This window comes from Oryza sativa, chromosome 11 (assembly GCF_034140825.1).
Source record: "Oryza sativa Japonica Group chromosome 11, ASM3414082v1".
NCBI classification, from domain to species: Eukaryota; Viridiplantae; Streptophyta; class Magnoliopsida; order Poales; family Poaceae; genus Oryza; species Oryza sativa.
Genome location: NC_089045.1, coordinates 30,777,908 through 30,797,333, shown reverse-complemented (window position 1 = coordinate 30,797,333; position 19,426 = coordinate 30,777,908). Strand labels below are relative to the sequence as shown.

Sequence of the window (19,426 nt, the reverse complement as noted above, 5' to 3'; positions counted from 1 at the left end):
TAATTATATAGATGGGAATGATATAATTAAAAAGATATAATGTGGTTACATGCAACATTTTTGATGCTATATATCTATGTTTTTCCTTGCAAATACTAAGTACATATTTTTTCCTCTTTTTTGACAAATATTTTTTCTCTTAGGGTAGGTGTGCGTATGCCTATTTTTATGATGGGTGTGCACACGTTTATATATGCGCTCGAGATTGCCTTTAACATTAATAGTAAAAAAAATGCTTTCAAGAAAATTGGCGAGATGGCGTGAAGCGGTGCTGTGCAGCGTGGCTTCTTCGACAGCCTCGCCAGGAGTGGTCGCTACTCATATGCACAATTTGTGGAAAATCTCAGAGCTGCAAAGAAAGAAAGAGAAAACTACTTGATGGGGCTGATCGTATACACACTTCTTTTTTTCCTTTATGACATCTCTTGTGTATATACATAGTGAGGGATTACTTGAATAGATATAATATAATGATTGAAAATAATATATCCACTGGTTTATGTGTAAATAAACAGTCATATTTTGCTTTTCTTAATATATTTTTTCTTATATGTTCTCTAATTTATTAGAGCGTTAGGCGGCATCTTGGAAGTGCAAGAATGCTATTAGTCATAGTCGTAATTGATTACTTGAAGAGATCTAATCTAATGGTTAAAAATAATTTATCCACCAGTTTAAGTGTAAATCAATGGCTAGATGTTTTACTTTTTCTTATAACTTTTGTTAGATTTACCCTAATTTATTAGAGCGTCACGTGGCATCCTAGGAATGTATGTAGGTGTGTGAGAACGCTATTACCCAATAGTTCCAATATATTTGTAGTCAACTATTATTTGTTGTGGCTTGGTGGTATCAATACTTACCTATCATTTGTTGATGGTTTCTCACTTAATATTGTCCATTATCAGTACTCGATAACACACTGCATATTAGATGTCATCTAATTATTAGGTGCATTAAGCACGGATGCCTCATAAGTAATTAATATGACTTGATAATTGGTGGATAGTGATTTGTATATGAAACTTATACACATAGGAATTAGTAGGGATATATGATTGATATATTTGGCTCTATTCCTAATTGATATGTGATTGATATATGATTGATACTATATATTTTATAGTAAATTTAAGGTTGAGTTCTAAAATCTTATCGGATTGGCTACTCCCTTTATGGGAGTGAAATCTTATCGGATTGGCTACTCCCTTTATGGGAGTGAGTAAATTTTTAGAACGCTGCTCATAATTTAAATTCTTTTTGTTTTTTGAAAATATAAGTCCAATTTAACTATGTTCTTAAGAGATATACAATAATATAATCTACAATTTTAATTTATTAATATTTTTAGTGGATGTTTTGATGAGATGCGCTATTTAGAATAATACTTGAAATAGCATATATTTTTACAACTTTAATTTAACATGGACTTTTTAGTTTTTCATCTAATCTAAGAATATAAGAAGAAAAAAAAAGAAAAAGACTTGCACGGGATACGTACGTACATAACGTACATACGTACAGGTCCACGGGGACACCACGGGGGTAACGTGGGATTTTTTTTATAGATTGATTTGGGTTTTTTCTTAATAAAGATCCAATGGTTTAAAATAGTGGGTCCACCAGATTAAATGAAAATCGATGGCTAGATGTTTTGTTTTTTCTTAGAATTTCTAGGATTTATTAAAGCGCCACGTGGCAATCTAGAAGCGTTTATAGGAGCGCCACATGACAGTTTAGGAACATTTGTAGGAAGTTTAATGGACTTTTAGTATATAATAGATATAAGATATATCACTTATGAAACATACACGTTGAAATTCGACTTCTACAGGTTATTTGCGCATGGGATTGAAATTCGATTTCCCTGTAAAGATGACATTATGAGCTGTTTTTTCAACTCTTCGATCAATAGCCCAATCGACATGAAAGTTCAGTTTTCTTGAATGGTAAGTAATTTAATTAAGATGTCTTGCGCAATAGGACATGTCAGAAAAAAAAAGGGTGTTCTACAAATTTTCTTTTGTCGTAATGTGTGCACGTTACGATAGTTATAATTTGGTCTTAAGAATATTTTCACCCAAAGCGTGTTCATTTTTATTGTCCTAGAAGCAACCGGCCAAAATATGACTTTTGTGTTTAGGTTGTGAACATCATTGCTATAGCCAGTCTGCCAGTTGCAAGAGTTTGATATGCTTAATTCTTCTCGTAAAGCACTTGTATACTATAGTAAAGCACTTTTATGCTTACTAGATTCCGTCTCAAATTTAAAGCTTTCACATATCGCAATCAGTAGCAAGTTATTAATTTAATAATCATCTGAGGTCAGGGGTCCCACATGTCGGCAGAGGTTGAGTGGTGGTGGAGCATCGGTGCATCAGCCGTGGATTTGTAGGTGGTGATCGGCGGGTGAAAACCTAGCCCGGCTAATTTGGCCGGGTCGACAACGATGGTTAATTCCCCTTCCTAATGGCATTGTCGTGCTGTCTCACCTCTCAACAAGGGCGGTTGCCGGGCGAAAGCCTAGTCCTGGCTCCTTTGAGCCCCGACGGACGGCAGCGGCGGTTTTCCGTCGCTTCTCTTCTTGAAGACGTCGTTTTGGCACCCCTAGCTGTAGGGCGATCTCGTCTATGTTCCTTTATTGGTCTAGCGTCGGCCGGCCACGTTTAGCGGTGGCCGGTCCGGTGCTAGCCTTCTCCTGGTCGTGTGTGTTGGCGCTGTCGATGTATAGGAGGTGGTATATTTTTTCTTTTTTCCTAGTTATGACCCTCCAGGATTGTAATCTTGTAATTTTATTCCTACTCTATCAATAAAACTTTGCACCGTCTCGTGCGAGTCGTTCGAAAAAAAAAATCATCTGAGGTCTGATCCATATTTATAATATAATTTGTGACCTCATTTTATTCGAATATTATTACATTACATTACATTACATATATTGAGAGAGATATATAGCAGGTAGAGATTGATCATGATGCATTAGCCCTCACCACTGTAGTTGGCTTTCTTGTCGTAGTACCTGTCCCAGATGGCGATCCCTCCGTAGTTGGGCTCCTTGTCGATGAACTGCTGCACGCCGTAGTAGAGATCCTTCTGGAACATGTACCCCTCGTCCTGCTCCGGCGACGCCACCACCGTCAGGAACACCGTGCACCGCGGGTACGCCGCCGCCCACTTCTCCCACGCGTCCTTGGGGAACATGGTGCACTGGTCGTCGCCGAAGATCCGGACATGGATGCGCGCGAACACCCCCGTCGCCAGCGCCGCCTCCATCCGGCTGTCCGGGTACGCGCACCTCACCGTCGCCGTCAGCAGCACGCCGCGGCCGTGCAGCTGCCGGGCAAGCTGCTCGTAGTGGTCGGCGCCGCCCTGGTCGATGAAGAAGTCGATGCCGTCCACGACGGCGTCGCCGAAGGGGCGGGGCACGCCGGCGCGGCGGCCGCCGAGGTAGGCGTTCCAGAGGTTATCGGCGACGTCGGAGGCCGACTGGGAGGACGGGAGCGAGTACTCGCCGCCCTGGCCGCCGATGGAGAGGAGGACCTGGACGCCCTTGGACTGGCAGTGCTTGATGTCGGCGCCGACGGCGGCGACCGGGTGGCCGGAGAAGTCGAGGCCGTACCTGCCGCGCTGGTAGCCGAAGACGTTGTAGAAGGTGATGACGACGATGTTGTAACGGCCGGTGTCGCAGGCCTCGCGCAACGAGCCCTCCTCCTTGTGGCGGCCCCAGAACACGGCGAGCTGGCCGACGTAGCCGTCGGCGGTGACCGGGGCGGCGAGCTGGCCGGAGACGAGGAGCAGCATGGCGGCTACGGGGAGGAGAGCCTTCATCTTCATGTTGCAGCAACGCACACGTTATGTGTATGTGATTTGCATGATCTGAAGCAAGTAAGTTATTGTGATGTATATATAGGCAGACAAGAATGCAGCAGCAGCAGCTGATGCATGGCTAAAGCCTAAAACAGTAGGGCCTCTTGGAAAACTATTCTAAACTCTCGAATATCTTTGTTGTGTGCCACTGCTAGGTGTGTCAAGTGGAATCTTTAGTTGATGAGATACGACCATTGACCTGTTATACTCCATATGATAACGGTGTCTAGTGATGGTCGATCCTATCCGGTTGGCCCCGGTCCAAAGTAAAACTAGCTTGGTCGATAAGTATGCTGATAAAGCAAAAGCTATTGTTAGTTTTTCCTGTGTGCCGTTAGGAGGTATGCATGCATGCATAGCTGGTGTTAGAAACAAAATTGTGTTTGATGTGCCGTAGTAGCCAGGATTTGCAATTTTGGTGACCACCCAAATTTTTTTTAAAAAATTGAATTTCGGTGTTTTGGCTGAAATTATTTGAAAATTTAACATATTTTTATTGAATCTAAACAAATTTTTACCAAGTTCACAAATATTTTAAAAGACAAAAAAAATTCGGGGGAAGCTTTGTGCTGCTTGCCGGTAGCGTTCGAAATTACCGAAATTGCAAACCATAGTAGTAGTTGGAGTATTTCTTAACTCATTTTAAAAGCACGGTCGTTCTCCTTCTTATCCTTTAAAACCTTCCGCCTTATAAAAAACTGCTCCCCCTTTCAAATGAACTGCTCCAAACATAAAGCCCAAAAAAACCCATCACAAAAGGTCGAATATAAAAAATTAAAGCATATTTTTATATCTTGATCCCCATTACAATGCACGGGCATGCAACTAGTTAAGAAAAACAGGACAGTGCTGTGCAAAAGATCGTTCAAAACTGTAGAGTGAATGCAAACGGGGCAGTCTAGTTCGCAAAAGGTTACTCTCTCCATTTCATATTATAAGTCGTTTGACTTTTTTTTATAGTCAAACTTAATAAAGTTTGATCAAGTTTATAGCAAAATATAATAATATTTTCAATACAAAACAAACATTGTATCAAAATATATTCAATTTTAAATCTAATGAAACTAATTTGGTGTCGTGAATGTTGCTATTTTTTTCCATAAATTTAGTTAAACCTAGGGAACTTTGACTATAAAAAAAAGTCAAACGACTTATAATATGAAACGGAGGGAGTAGTTAGTAATCCTATGTGTCCCTTTGGAACATAAGAATGCCTCCCTTCTAAAATCTTATTAACTTCTTATGGATTGCCTCAATTCGTAGTTTTTTTAATAAGAAATTTTTAACATAAGTCCAACCTCATGATAAACTTATGTTGTGCTTTTTCTCTCCATATTTTCTCTAGGATTTGAGAAACCATAATATTCCAATTCTTTATCTACTTCTATTCATGTGTTTCTAATCTTTAGGTATATAATACATGTGTAATATGTAATTCTCTCCTATAATAAAGTTAGCAATCAATAAGCTTTAATAGGCGTGTTAACTGTGAAATTTAGCAATTGCCGTTAGTCATGACTGGGTCAGGGAAGGAATTAATGCCGCGATTATCGAAAATTGGTTGAAAAATGTATTGGAATGAGTTAGACTCAATATATCAACCACTTTGCTTAACATCTATCAGCTCGTTTAAATCTATCAAGTTTATTATTAATCTCGTACTGTTTTGTTTGAGTCCGATCTATTGGATTGTATTTGGTAGTTAGATATGCTCAAGTCAATAGATATTACTCATCGTTTCATCGGAGTTCCAACCGATAAGTTATCTAAATTATCAATAACTAAATTGTTTCATCAGTTAACTATCAGAGATAATATAATTGGCTAATTCCTAATTTTATTGTATTGGTTAGGTCTGATCTATCAAGATTGTGATCAATAAGAAAAGGCTATTAACAATTATATTCTATCTGGTTATAGCCGATGATAATCTATCTCTTCCTATAGAAGTTAATGATAATTTCCAATCAACTTGAAGCATTGGTCTGTATTCACAGAATATATAATTGTTTAATATCTTTCCTTTATTATTTTTATTTTTATACTATCTCAGTGTTTGATCTATTAAGATTGATTTTAATAAGAGTTAGATTGTTTACAATTATATTACACCTAGGTCTTAGGCGATGTTTTTTTTTAATTTATTCTTTATACTTAAAATCCAATCGATTATAGTCGTTGATACGAATTTCTATCGTATGATACTATATCGGCCCCACGATATAATCTTTAATTTTTATCGTATTAGTTATAGGATCAAACTAACTGGCACGTTCTGAACCCGGTTGATAGGACATGCACTAGCTAGAGTTGAGCAAATCTCTCAGACATTTATGTGTGCGATGAATTTTACGTCAACATGCTGTTTAGAACGCTACGTAAGGATGAAAGGTTATTCAATACACAAATGACGACGTTGCATCGATCCTGCGTAAGCATGCGTTTGAACAGCTATCAGGAGATATGACTAAAGATTTTACTTTCACATGCAGTGAACTTTATTGATATTATTTTGGAGGATTACAAAAAACAACAACAATTTAGATAATCACCCTTATTTAATTGCGACATGGGATTACATTATTCCATATAGCTAGAAATTAAGCCCTATTCAATACTTGGTATATATATATATATATATATATATCTCCATGCTCCCAATGGAAAAAGGAGTATATATATAGGTTTTAAATAAGTTTTCCAATGGAGTAGTCGGTCTTCTTGTCGTAGTACCTGTCCCAGATCATCTTGCCACCGTAGTTGAGCCTGTCTCTGATGTACATCACCAGCGTGTAGTAGAGTGGCTTGGGCGACAGGTATCCCGGGTCCTGCTCCGACGAGGCCACCAGCCCGAGGTACACCTGGCTCGCCGGGTACGCCGCCGCCCACTTCTCCCACGACTCCCTCGGCGCCGCCGTGCAGTTCACGTCGTCGCCGAACATCCTCACGTGGATGCGCGCGAACACCCCCGTCGCCAGCGCCTTCTCCAGCCGCCGGTCCGGGAACCTGCACCGCGGCGTCGCCGTCAGCATCACCCCCTTCCCCTTGTTGTTTCTGTAGCTGTAGAGCTTCCTGGCCAGCTCGTCGTAGTGGTCGCCGGAGCCCCGGTCGATGAAGAAGTCGATGCCGTCGACCGCCGCGTTGCCGAATGGCCGGAGCACGCCCTTGCGGCGGCCGGCGAGGAACGCGTTCCAGAGGTTGTCGGCGACGTCGGCGGCGGAGCGGGAGGAGGGGAGGGAATAGTCGCCGCCCTGGCCGCCGATGGAGAGGAGCACGACGATGCCCTTGCGCTGGCAGTGCTTGATGTCGTTGCCGACGCGGCGGAGGTCGTGGCCGGAGAGGTCGAGGGAGTAGCGGCCGTGGCCGAAGACGCTGAGGAAGGAGATGATGACGGTGTTGTAGTGGCCGGTGTCGCAGGCCTCACGGAGGGTGCCCTCGTCGCCGTGGCGGCCCCAGATTACGGCGGTCTGGTCTTCGCCGGCGGTTGACTGGCCGGCGAGCAGCAGGAAGAAGACGGCCAGAGCCGCCGGGATGCATGAACGGCGCCGGAACGCCATCGATCGTATATATACTTGGTTAGTCTAGCTTTCGATCGAGATGGCGTTTAATTGCGGTGAGCCAGTGATGAGTGGCTATGATTTGGAATGCAAAAGGCATACGCATGATATATATAGTACACAGCATAGGAGTATATGCGTAGCAGCTGTACTTATTGGCAGCTCATCTTGTTGACCAATTAAGCTCTTTGATTTGTTCTTCAATATAAATTGCTGTGTGCCGCTCGATCGCGTGCAGAATGCAGGTTGCCAGCAAACAGTTGGTACGTGTACGTATACCTTGCAATGCCTAGCTGTTCATGTATGGGAGTTCTACAGACAGCGCGCGGCCGGTGAAGTTGTTCATCATCTTCTTTCTTTTTTAATAATGAAAATGATTTAATTACGTACTACTCTCTTCCGACAGTCATACGTACGTAGGAGTACAACTAATAAGTTTTAGAGTTGAAAATATTTTGACCAATATTAATCAATGTTGTTCATCTCATCACATATTTATTCATCTGCTAGCAGCTAAGCTAATTAGCTGATCGCGACACCGCGTGATATGGATCAGTAATGCATATGCATTGCATATTATCCACGTACGTACGGTCGCCTGCAAACATGGACCGACGACTCGTACGGACGTACCGACCATTTCGATCACCTCTGCAGGTTCAGAAACCAATAGCTGCTCTGGATTGCTCCCGTTGGATTGTTTGTAAAGTATACATCATACTACTTCACATTTATTAACGGTGTGGATTCTTTTATTTACTCCTGCCGATTTATCCTTGAGAAAAATATTTTAATCCCAAGAAATAGATATCAATTTCTTTTTAAGATAGATTGATATATGATATATCGTTTCATGAAATACAAGTTCAAATTTAACTTCTACAAATATATTATATATAACTAAATATACACATAAACTATAAAAATGACTTTTTTTCTATACGAGAACCCCAATAGATTACAGAAGGACCGTAACTGGTCATGTCTGCAAAAATCGACCTCCTTTTTGCATGCAGCTTCTTAAGTGGTCAACATACAAAAATCTATTTTCGCATACGGGTCTCATAAGGGACCGAAAATATATTTTTACATGTGAGTCTCTTGAGTGGTCTGCATGTGAAAATATTTCCCACTTATTCACAATTTTATTTTCCTCCTCTCTCTTTCCCTTCTCACCACTTCAATTTTTTTCACCTCCCCTCCTCTCTCTCTCCCTCTACAGATATTTACCTCTCTATCTTCTCTTTCTCTCCTCTCATTTCCTTTCCCCTCTCTCTTTCTCTCCTCTCCTCCTCTGAGCCGCCGGCACCGGGGGCCTCCCTCGCATGGATCCGTTGTTGGCGATGATGGCGGGCGATGGGGGCAGCGGATGATGACTGCGCGAGCGGCGTGGGTCCAGCACGGATCTGGGCGACGACGGCGGCAGTCTAGGGTTTGGGGTTTTTTTTTTATTTTTATTCATTTTCGCTGAATTTATTTTCGCATGTGGCCGGTATAGGTGACCGCATGCGAAAAACGGATTTTTGCATGAGTTTGCGTTACCCGCATGCGAAAATCCTGATTTTTGCATACCTTTTGGTGCATGCGGTTGCTTTGGCCACATGCAAAATTCGCTTTTACCTGCATGTAAAAACGATTTGGGTAGTAGTGATACCACTTGGAGTTTAATTTGTTATTTTTTACAAGTCGAACTTGTAATTATATGTTTATTGATTGATGTATCAAATTCTTATCTAGTCAAGTTTTTAACGTAACTATTTCGATGACATGAAGAACAAACGGAATTTCTCTCAAGAGATTAAAATCCATTCTTCTGATCCTCTTATTAAGTCCGTGTATTTATTTATGAGCATAGAAGCACATCATTGACAAAACCACATCCTTGTTTTCTACAAATCCTTATTCATTAGTATTGGTCACCATGGTTAACTAATTTCCAGTCTATTGGAAGTTAATTAAAAAACTTTTCCAGCGGAGTAGCCGGTCTTCTTGTCGTAGTACCTATCCCAGATCATCAATCCACCATAGTTGGGCTTCTCGACGATGTGGCTGAGCACGTCGGAGAAGAGAACCTTACGCGGCAGGTAGGCGTTGGCGTCCTGCTCCGGCGAGGCCACCACGCCGAGGTACACCAGGCTGCCGGGGTACGCCGCCGCCCACCTCTCCCACGACGCCCTGTGGCGCGTCGTGCAGCCGGCGTCGCCGCCGCCGCCGAACACCCGGACGTGGATGTGCGTGAACAGCCCCGTCGCCAGCGCCATGTCGAGGCGGTGGTCCGGGTACGAGCACCTCGTCGTCGCCGTCAGCAGCATCTCGAACTTGTAGTGGCTGAACAGCCGCCGGGCAAGCTCGTCGTAGTGCTCGGCGCCGCCCTGGTCGATGAAGAGGTCGACGCCGTCCACCACCGCGTCGCCGAAGGGGCGGGGCACGCCGGCTCGGCCGCCGCCGAGGAAGGAGTCCCAGAGGTGGTCGGCGACGTCGGCGGCGGAGGCGTTGGTGGGGAGGGAGTAGGCGCCGCCCTGGCCGCCGATGGAGAGGAGCACGGGGATGTACTTGGACTGGCAGTGCTTGATGTCGGCGCCGACGGCGGAGACGTCGTGGCCGGAGAGGTCGAGGGAGTAGCGGCCGTGGCCGAAGACGGCGAGGAAGGAGATGATGACGGAGGTGTAGAGGCCGGTGTCGCAGGCCTCACGGAGAGAGCCCTCGTCCTTGTTCCGGCCCCAGAACACGACGGTCTCGCCGGTGTTGACGGCGGTCGCGTGGCCGGCGGCGAGCAGCAGGATGGCCGCGACGCCCACCACCGGCAAGAAGAGTGAACGGCGTCCGAACGCCATGATGGTGAGTTAATTAGCTAGCTGTTTTTAGATGTAGTAGATACATTAGCTGTGAAGGTATAGTAGTTTATATAGTTACCATGCATGCATGTAATGTTCATCTTTATGCATGATTAAGCTGACGACGACGGGATCAAGGTCAGATGAATGCATGCATGCATATCCAATATAATTATAAAAATCCTGCAGCAAGCAGACATGGTTGACCGACGACTGGTGGGGTTGGACGCCATGCATGCTTGACCGACAGATATGATACACCCTACCATTTTGTATTGTTTAATTACTCTAGCCAAACGATGTAGCTTCACAAACCAATGGCAGAGGCTCCTGATTTAAATCCTGTTCTACTACTGTCACCCAGCTCAGACCAGCCTCACAAATGGTGTACCCTTCGATCGGTTACTACAGGTAGAGGGTCTAGATATCGATCTATGTCAGAGGAAAGTAAGTTATAGAGTCTCTCAATCCGTTTGAAACGGTTCATAAAAAACCCTCTCATAACTAATGACGCCTTGGACAAGATCGAGAATGGAGCAAGGTTTATCTTACGTTGTTCAGATTTATCACATTCCAACAAGTCCAATAACATAAACATCGTAAATATTTTTTTTGAGAGGAAAACACCGTAAATAATAGAACTGGATAAAATTTACCATATTCTTTTTTCTTTTTTTTTCTTTTTTTCTTACCATATTTAAGTGGTGAGATGAGTTGAGAAAGAATACATAGGCCATTTACAACCCCTATTATACCAAGCCCTCCGGATTCTACTGATGTCGGTGGTCAACGATCGAACGACGAATCCAATTCAATGGATGCTATGAGTGAAATACGTACACAACGCGCTGTACATGTTTGATTATTCGCAGAAAGATATTATTCAGATACGATTGATGCACAGTTATTATATAGGAGACGTTCTGACCTCGTTTTACTTGTGAGCTACACTTTTTTTTTAAGGGATGAGCTACACATAATAAATCTCGACAAATCTCTGCTGATCTGCTTCACTTCACATGTTCACATGCTCTCGTTGATCCTCATCAGCTCACACACTCTGGGTGATTCTTCGTTGTGTATGGCGACTCTTTCGTTTAATAGGACCTCCGGTGATAAATACATAACATTTGTATCTTTTTTTTTTATTTTCAAGTAATTTTCTGTTGGAAATTTGTAAACTATATATACTCCCTCTTTACCTAAATATTTATCACCGGACAGTGTTCACATTCAAATTTTTACATCCTAAACATACACATTAAGCTTTCTATTGTGATGATAGACTAACCTTTTAAAAGCTATTAGGGGGTCAAAGTTGAAACTGTGCTAGCAAATGGTGAAAACTACTCAGGAACGAAGGGAGTAATAATTTTATGAGATCATGGAAGTACTTATCCATACAAATCCAAATATACCATTTTAATTATGTTTTCATACAAAACAATTTGGAATTTGTTAATAATCAAACGTTCTGTCAAGTGTCATTTTTTTACTGGGTATAAAATACTCCCTCCAGGTTGGAAAAAAAATGTTTTGGATAGGATCAGACAATGTAAAAAAAATACTTTGACACTATTTTCATTACAATACATATAAAAATATCGATAAATATATTGTATTATTGAAGTAATTTCTTTAAGATTAACGTATACATATTATCTCAATAAGTTTAACATTAATCTGGTACCGAATGATAGTTATTTTTAACCTCGAGAGAGTAATTAATTAATTTGCAGCTCACATGCTACCAGGTTAAAGAAATGTGATTGTCGGTTAAACTCTCGTTGCGCCGAGTTTATTTCCAAGGCAGCTAATCGAAATATGCGAAAAGCGGCATTTTATCTCCCTACAATTTATATATTTCGCACATTAAAATAGCAGTGAAACATAAACTGACACAGTGATGTATTACAGCCAGTGATGATTAATTTATTAAGCATTATTTGAGATCTGATCCATACATAACCTTCTTTCCTTTTTTTTTTTGGAGGGATGCCAACATAGCTTTTGAGACCTCATTTTATTCGTCCATTATTGAAGTACATCAAAATCACAATGTTACAGAAAAAAGAGGTGTCTTTATTCAGATCTTTTACATAATGGTAAAAATCTAGTCTTCACTTCAGACAGCAAAGACGATGATCACTAGCTAATTAACCCTCACCAGTGTAGTTGGCCTTCTTGTCGAAGTACCTGTCATAGATGGCCAAGCCACCATAGTTGGGCAGCGACCTGACGAACTGCAGCATCTCGTAGTAGAGATCCTTCTGAAACATCCACGCGCTGTCCTGCTCCGGCGACGCCACCAGCCCGATGTACACCTTGCTGCCGGGGAACGCCGCCGCCCACTTCTCCCACGAGTACCTCGGCGACATGGTGCACTGCTCGTCACCGAACATCCTCACATGGATGCGCGCGAACACCCCCGTCGCCAGCGCCTTCTCCAGCCGGTGGTCCGGGTACGAGCACCTCGTCGTCGCCGTCAAGAGCACGCCGACCCTGCCCCGGTAGTACTTGTTGTAGCCGTCGAGCCGCCGGGCGAGGTCGTCGTAGTGGTCGGCGCCGCCCTGGTCGATGAAGAAGTCGATGCCGTCCACCGCCGCGTCGTCGCCGAAGGGGCGCGCCACCCCGGCGCGGTGGCCGCCGAGGTAGGCGTTCCAGAGGTTGTCGGCGACGTCGGCGGCGGAGGCGTTGGTGGGGAGGGAGTAGGCGCCGCCCTGGCCGCCGATTGAGAGGAGCACGGTGATGCCCCTGGACTGGCAGTGCTTGATGTCGGCGCCGACGGCGGCGAGCGGGTGGCCGGAGATGTCGAGGGAGTAGCGGCCGTGGCCGAAGGCGTTGTAGAAGGTGATGATGACGGTGGTGTAGCGGCCGGTGTCGCAGGCCTCTCTCAGTGAGCCCTCCTCCTTGTGGCGGCCCCAGTAGACGGCGAGGCCCGGGTCGTCGGCCGTCGCCGGCGGCGGCGCGGCGAGGAGCAGCAATGCTGCTGCTGCTGCGAAGGGGAGGAGTGCGTGCACGAGGCCCATGTTTGCAGCAATGTAAAGCAAGTTGCTGTGTGCTAGGTTGATGGTTTTGTGATGAATTTATAGAGAGATTTTCAGGTGAAGCTTCATGTCCTCTTGTGGTGTGCGTGATGTGCATGAGGATATAAGTTTAATGGATTGATTCTTCCACGTGGATTGAAGGTTATGAGATGTGAGCATTTGACTCGATGATCGGCGGCTACTTCGTCGGTGCTGCTCGATCCAGAGCTTAATTGTTGATAGGGCTTGAAGGAGAAGAGCTGGATGGCAATCATCTCAGGTCGTTTGCGTAAAAGTCAGGGAATTAGGCCACTATGGTCTAAGGAAAGGGTACTTTGATGAGTATATCTGCTTTTCTTTTTTGTTGTGTGGGATAATAACCTGGTGGACACAGGAGAAGCTAGCTAATCTTTTGCTGTGTGCCGCTGCCTGTATCGTACTAACAGACAACTGATTGTTTTTCAACAGTTAATTCCCAGGAAAAACAGGTGCAAGGAAATATTTATTTTTTTATAAATTTTACTGTCCTTGATAAAGTAGTACTAAAAGTTGACATTAATTTTTATCTAGTATAAATGTACTAAGTTTTACATTAGAAAATATAGTGCTACTCCGTATCTCGATATCCTTTTTGTGATTACTTTATTAACACCGATAAAATTACACCTAGTCTATGTATGTGGTGTAAATAGTTAAATAAAAATATCAAAACAATTAGTAAAGTATTTTAATTTGTGATAATATAAGTTAGTACATAAACATGCAGCTACACACTAAGAAAAATACAAATAACATATCTTGTCTATATTTTGCAGTACTAAATTTTGTTATTCTTCTCCTCCAAGGGCATATCGTAATCACCAATCTAATTAGACTGTTTCAAATTTCTCTACGATTATTAAGGTTGTATGCAAATAACATGTGCAAATGTTTATAGACATAGAAACAGATCATGTAAATGCAGAGTACTCAAGTTGAACACTTCACAGGAAAACAGAACATGTAAAAACAGAGCAGTGCTCTCTCTTCAACAGATCGCTCGAAACAGAGGACGTAAAAAACAGAGCATGGCTCTTCATGGGTCATGCATGGTTGATTAATTAATCAAGACACACTGATAGTGATCCAACCGTTATTTAACACGTGCACATATATGCATTCAAAAAGTGGCAGAGGAAGGGGCCATTCATCTTCATCCATCATTCATCGATAGATCTCGATCGGCGCCGGAGACGGCTTTAGCTTCAGAAACAGAGGATTGATGCAGCTGCAAGCACGCAGGATCATCCATTGGTCCAAAAGCTTCCCTACCCTAGTTGCAAATTTTCATTCAATAACAAGCCTACCTACATGCATGCATCTATGCATATATATGCGACCTAATCTCATCACTGATTACACCCAACAACAACACAATCCAACCATCAACCATACTACACCAGAACACAACAATGGCGTCCCAACGCCGGCGATCATCCGCCGCCACCATCGCCGTCTTCTTCTTCCTCCTCTCCTTGTTAGCGGTGTTCTTCCAGCCGGCCGCCGCCTACTACCACCCTCAGGGGAAGAGGCAGACCGTCGCCGTCTTCTGGGGACGCAACAAGGCCGAGGGCTCGCTCCGGCAAACCTGCGACACCGGCGACTACAACATCGTCATCATCTCCTTCCTCAGCGTCTTCGGCCATGGCAAGTACTGGCTCGACCTCTCCGGCCACGACCTCCGAGACGTCGGCGCCGACATCCGCCACTGCCAGTCCAAGGGCGTCTACATGCTCCTCTCCATCGGCGGCGACGGCGACGGCTACTCCCTCCCTTCCTCCAAGTCCGCCGCCGACGTCGCCTACAACCTCTACCACTCCTTCCTCGGCCGCCCACGCGCCGGCATCTTCCGCCCCTTCGGCGACGACACCATCGTCAACGGCGTCAACTTCTTCATCGACCACGGCCCCGGCGACCACTACGACGACCTCGCCAACCGCATCAACGACTACAACCAGAACATCCACGACCCCATCGGCATCATGCTGACGGCGACGGTGAGGTGCTCGTACCCTGACCCGAGGATGAAGAAGGCGCTGGACACCAAGCTGTTCACGCAGATCCACGTGAGGTTCTACGACGACCCGAGGTGCTCGTACAACCACGCGGGGCTCGCCGGCGTCATGGCGCAGTGGAACAGGTGGTCGGCGAGGTACCCAAACAGCCGGATCTTCCTGGGGCTCGCGGCGGCGAACGTGACGGGGAAGAACGACATGGTCGGCGTCGGGGAGCTCAGCCGGAAGCTGCTGCCGGCGGTGCAGAAGACGGAGAGCTACGCGGGAGTGACGCTCTGGAACAGCTACTACGACTCCAAGACTCACTACGGAAGATATGTCAAGCACTGGGCTTAATTTAATCAATTAATTTAAGCTCAGATCAACCAGCTATAATAATCTACTACAGTGCATGCAGCTCAATCACTATCGCAGTAATCACGGTGTCATGGGTTTAATGTAGTAAACTACCCCCACTTAATTACATGTTGTTTGTTGTTTTTTGATCTTGGTCTCGAGAGCAAGTGTTTTTTTTATTTGCACAACTCTAGTGTGTCATATATGCATGTGTGATCGATGTATCTGTACTTTTCTTTTTCCCTTTTTTCCTTTTTGCAACTGTGTATGTATTGATGTATAATGAAGTTGTACATGATGTTTAATGAATACGGATTTGCTAAATGTTATTAGACCGAAATTTAGGAATGAAATTTTATAGGTTTTGGACCATTGGATCCACATCAAGATTTGTGCATGGGCTTCTTCTTCTTAGACTCCGGCAAGCTCCCCCCTTTTCCGGCACTGGCGACATCTACAACTCCGGTAGGGGACATACGAATTAAGGTTTGTGGTTAGGGTAAGATAGGAGGCGGTTGGGGAGGGGGAAGAGGGGGGTTTTCTCGGGGCTTAAAGTGATGGCCGTGGGCGGCAGAGGACCAGTGGCGCGGTGGGCCAACATTGGTCGCATGGGCAAAATGCAAGACTATTTAGGAGGCTGCGCGCGGTGGTGGAGGATCCAGTGGAGGAAGAGCGCGAGTGCGTGGAAGTGGTGGCAGCGGGTGAATTGAGGAGGGAAGGAGAAAATGCTAAGTTTAGATATGTTACACGAATCCCAAAGTGATCCAATGGTTCAAAATTTGTACAATTTGGGCTTTTTCTCCTTGTCAAAAGCCACATAGATAGTCCCTAATGAATAGCATTAAAATCATGAGGGAAATAAGTCCGTCGTTAACGTTACTAATGGTCCAATTTTAGAAAGTTTAACTACATATATAGTACTACCTTCGTTCTTTAATTGATGACACCGTTGACTTTTTCTCACATGTTTGACCATTCGTCTTATTCCAAAAATTTACGTAATTGTAATTTATTTTGATATGAGTTGTTTTATCACTCATAGTACTTTAAGTGTGATTTATATCTTATATATTTGTAAAAAAAAATTGAATAAGACGAATGGTCAAATATGTAAGAAAAAATTAACGGCGTCATCTATTAAAAAACGGAGGGAGTACTTGTATAGCTCTCAAACTGAAACAAAGCAACCTTTCAAAATGGGTACAGAAACTTTTGGCCACTGATATACAAAGTAATAAGGCCTGCCATGTAAAAGAATTAATAACAATAGATTTTCCAAGAAAATGCTTAAGCCCTAAATTAACTTTAGTAAATTAACTAGAATAAAATAATGGTTACAAATGTATCAAAAAAATTATTCTAGCTAATTGACAAGGAAAAAAAGAACATAAAAAAGTAGCCAGGAGGGAGTCACCAACCACCTTTCCTTGAGAAGATCCTGATCTAAGGTGGGTTTAGAAATAAAAATCAGTTAGCAGAGCTGATTTAGACTAATTATGATAAACACTCCTCTCGTGGACGAAATGGAAGGCTTTCTAGATAAGCCTACAAAGAAGAATCGCACTCTCGCAGTGAGGACAGATGGCTTACAACGCGAACCGACCCAAAATGGATGAGCTAGGCTAAAAACTAGGTAAAAGAATAGACGACAATATTAAAAGAACATTTTTATTGGCTAATGTGTTAATTATAGATTGTGTGTTCTCAATTAAACTGATCATAGCCATTATAAAGAGATTGGTCTTACCTCCACAGAGCCTTTTCCACGTCCTATTAGCTATAAATCAAATAGGATTCAGAAAACCCCAGGTCCAAACAAAGAAATACATGAAACATCGTAGTTGGACTCGGAGTCAGCCTCAGTCAGACCGACCGTTGGAATCTGTCCAACCCCATGCCGCCGGTCGGTATGGTCGTATGCCACAGGTCAGACTGGTCCTGTATGAAATGTTTGGGTCTTTTTTAATTTTGACCAAAACTTTCTATACTTTCGTATAGATGTTAAATTTGGGTGTCAACACAATCTAATATAGTGATGAAATCCGTATATACTTGTGGACCGAGAAATTTAAAGACTACAATGCAAGTGATCGAGCTGATGTTTCTCCGATGTTCCGACTCAGCAAGCCAATGGACTCGGCATCGGCGAGTATCCCTAGTGGAGCTGCACCTCATAGAATGCAAAGAGCTCTCGAGTTGCAAGCTCTCCCTTATACCCTCCTCCATCACCTGCGCTATCGTTTGTCGATCACGCCCCTGTAACGCCTTGTGCAATGCATGGCGAGATTGACCACCTTCAACGGTACAGAGTTGAGACCACAATTTGCTCGATCTTGTCCTCGGGTCAATGACGCTCTTTTTTTTGAACGACGGCACAACTTGCCATTCATTGAATAAGCAGGGAGCAATATTTACATGTAAGGAATAAAAGTACTACCTCCATATTTTAATGTATGACGCCGTTGACTTTTTATCCAACGTTTGACCATTCATCTTATTCAAATTTTTTGTGTAAATATGAAAATATTTATGTCATGCTTAAAGAACATTTGATGATGAATCAAGTCACAATAAAATAAATGATAATTACATAATTTTTTTGAATAAGATGAATGGTCAAACGTTGGATAAAAAATCAACGGCGTCAAACATTAAAATATGGAGGTAGTAATATTTACAAAGACCAAAAAGGCACTAAGGCAACATCTCCGCTAGGCGTTTGTCAACGATGCTCTTGATGTCTTCTTCTAAGAACCTCTCGCACACCCTGCACAATGTTCTCTCTTTACATGATTCAATACTCTCCTCTCTTGGTGGCTCTATATTTATATCAAAATATAATCTATTCTTCAAATAGAACCAGGAGATCTTTTTTCGGGAATAAGAACCAGGAGATCTAGAAGACTCGGATAGGAGATAAGGGCAGGCAAGATATTTTGCACCCCAAGTGGAACCACATAGTCCTTCCTTATTAGCTCAAGGTACCTTCTTTGCCTATATACTTATAATATAGCGGAAAATAGCCCAACTATGGATAACGAAGACGTTATAGAAGGTGATGACTAGCCGTTGGTGTCGCAGGCCCCTCTCCTATGGTGCGTGTAAGTTAATGGATTCATGCACACTACTAGAAAAAGGATTGAAGAAATTTGTTGTTGAGATATGACCATCCAGATCACATATATATATAGATATTGTCGTGTATGATATAGTTGATAGGAGTAGCTTGAAGAAGCAGAGACAGCTAGATCGAAAGCGTTGGTCTAAAATTCTCTTATCCGATCCGGCCGGTCGTTTGCGTAAAGGCCAGGGAAATAGGCCCCCACTCAGCACTTGCAGCATTCTTCCTTCTTCTGGCTCTGGGTACGTACTCATGAGTCAGGAAAGGAAATTTTATTTGTGTTGTGATTTCACTTTCCCTGTTTTTGTGGTAATAACCTGATGGACAGGAGAAGCATAGCATTGCAGCATAGTCTTTTCCTGTGTGCCGCCGCTGGCTGTATTGTAAAAGCAGGAAACACAGACAGAGCATATATGTATGTACTAGAACTAAAACAAACTAGTCAAACTGAACAGAGAGCTCATGCGTGCTAGCTAAGCTCCGGATTACACCCACCCGCCGTGGATTGCGAATTGCTACTACCTAACGATCAATCGATCTGTCCAAATGCTAGCTAGTTGTTGCAAATTTTGCTAGCTTAGCTAGAGCTACTACTACATGTATATATATGCAAGCTCATCTGCACCTAATT

At 43.4% G+C, this 19,426-nt stretch overlaps 5 protein-coding genes across 5 annotated transcripts; 1 reads left to right on the top strand and 4 right to left on the bottom strand.

Annotated features, from left to right (window-relative positions):
* Positions 1-2,874: 2,874 nt before the first annotated feature.
* LOC4351191 (xylanase inhibitor protein 2-like) lies at positions 2,875-3,878 on the bottom strand. The gene has a single exon (XM_015760212.3). The coding sequence runs from the start codon at positions 3,832-3,834 to the stop codon at positions 2,980-2,982; it is 855 nt and encodes a 284-aa protein (XP_015615698.1). The 5' UTR covers positions 3,835-3,878; the 3' UTR covers positions 2,875-2,979.
* A 2,463-nt stretch (positions 3,879-6,341) lies between these two features.
* Positions 6,342-7,508, bottom strand: LOC4351190 (xylanase inhibitor protein 2-like). Its single transcript, XM_015760211.3, has one exon. It carries the CDS (start codon positions 7,422-7,424, stop codon positions 6,555-6,557), a length of 870 nt encoding a protein of 289 aa, XP_015615697.1. The 5' UTR covers positions 7,425-7,508; the 3' UTR covers positions 6,342-6,554.
* A 1,700-nt stretch (positions 7,509-9,208) lies between these two features.
* Positions 9,209-10,372, bottom strand: LOC4351188 (xylanase inhibitor protein 2-like). Its single transcript, NM_001423288.1, has one exon. The coding sequence runs from the start codon at positions 10,256-10,258 to the stop codon at positions 9,380-9,382; it is 879 nt and encodes a 292-aa protein (NP_001410217.1). The 5' UTR covers positions 10,259-10,372; the 3' UTR covers positions 9,209-9,379.
* Positions 10,373-12,165: 1,793 nt separating this feature from the next.
* Positions 12,166-13,344, bottom strand: LOC4351187 (xylanase inhibitor protein 2-like). Its single transcript, NM_001423287.1, has one exon. The coding sequence runs from the start codon at positions 13,285-13,287 to the stop codon at positions 12,415-12,417; it is 873 nt and encodes a 290-aa protein (NP_001410216.1). The 5' UTR covers positions 13,288-13,344; the 3' UTR covers positions 12,166-12,414.
* A 1,323-nt stretch (positions 13,345-14,667) lies between these two features.
* On the top strand, positions 14,668-15,981 carry LOC4351186 (xylanase inhibitor protein 1-like). Its single transcript, NM_001423286.1, has one exon. It carries the CDS (start codon positions 14,736-14,738, stop codon positions 15,672-15,674), a length of 939 nt encoding a protein of 312 aa, NP_001410215.1. The 5' UTR covers positions 14,668-14,735; the 3' UTR covers positions 15,675-15,981.
* The last annotated feature ends 3,445 nt before the right edge of the window (positions 15,982-19,426 follow it).

Coding starts and splice junctions, on each gene's coding strand:
- LOC4351190 (XM_015760211.3), bottom strand. CDS start 7,424: ATGGCGTTCCGGCGCCGTTCATGCATCCCGGCGGCTCTGGCCGTCTTC.
- LOC4351186 (NM_001423286.1), top strand. CDS start 14,736: ATGGCGTCCCAACGCCGGCGATCATCCGCCGCCACCATCGCCGTCTTC.
- LOC4351188 (NM_001423288.1), bottom strand. CDS start 10,258: ATGGCGTTCGGACGCCGTTCACTCTTCTTGCCGGTGGTGGGCGTCGCG.
- LOC4351191 (XM_015760212.3), bottom strand. CDS start 3,834: ATGAAGATGAAGGCTCTCCTCCCCGTAGCCGCCATGCTGCTCCTCGTC.
- LOC4351187 (NM_001423287.1), bottom strand. CDS start 13,287: ATGGGCCTCGTGCACGCACTCCTCCCCTTCGCAGCAGCAGCAGCATTG.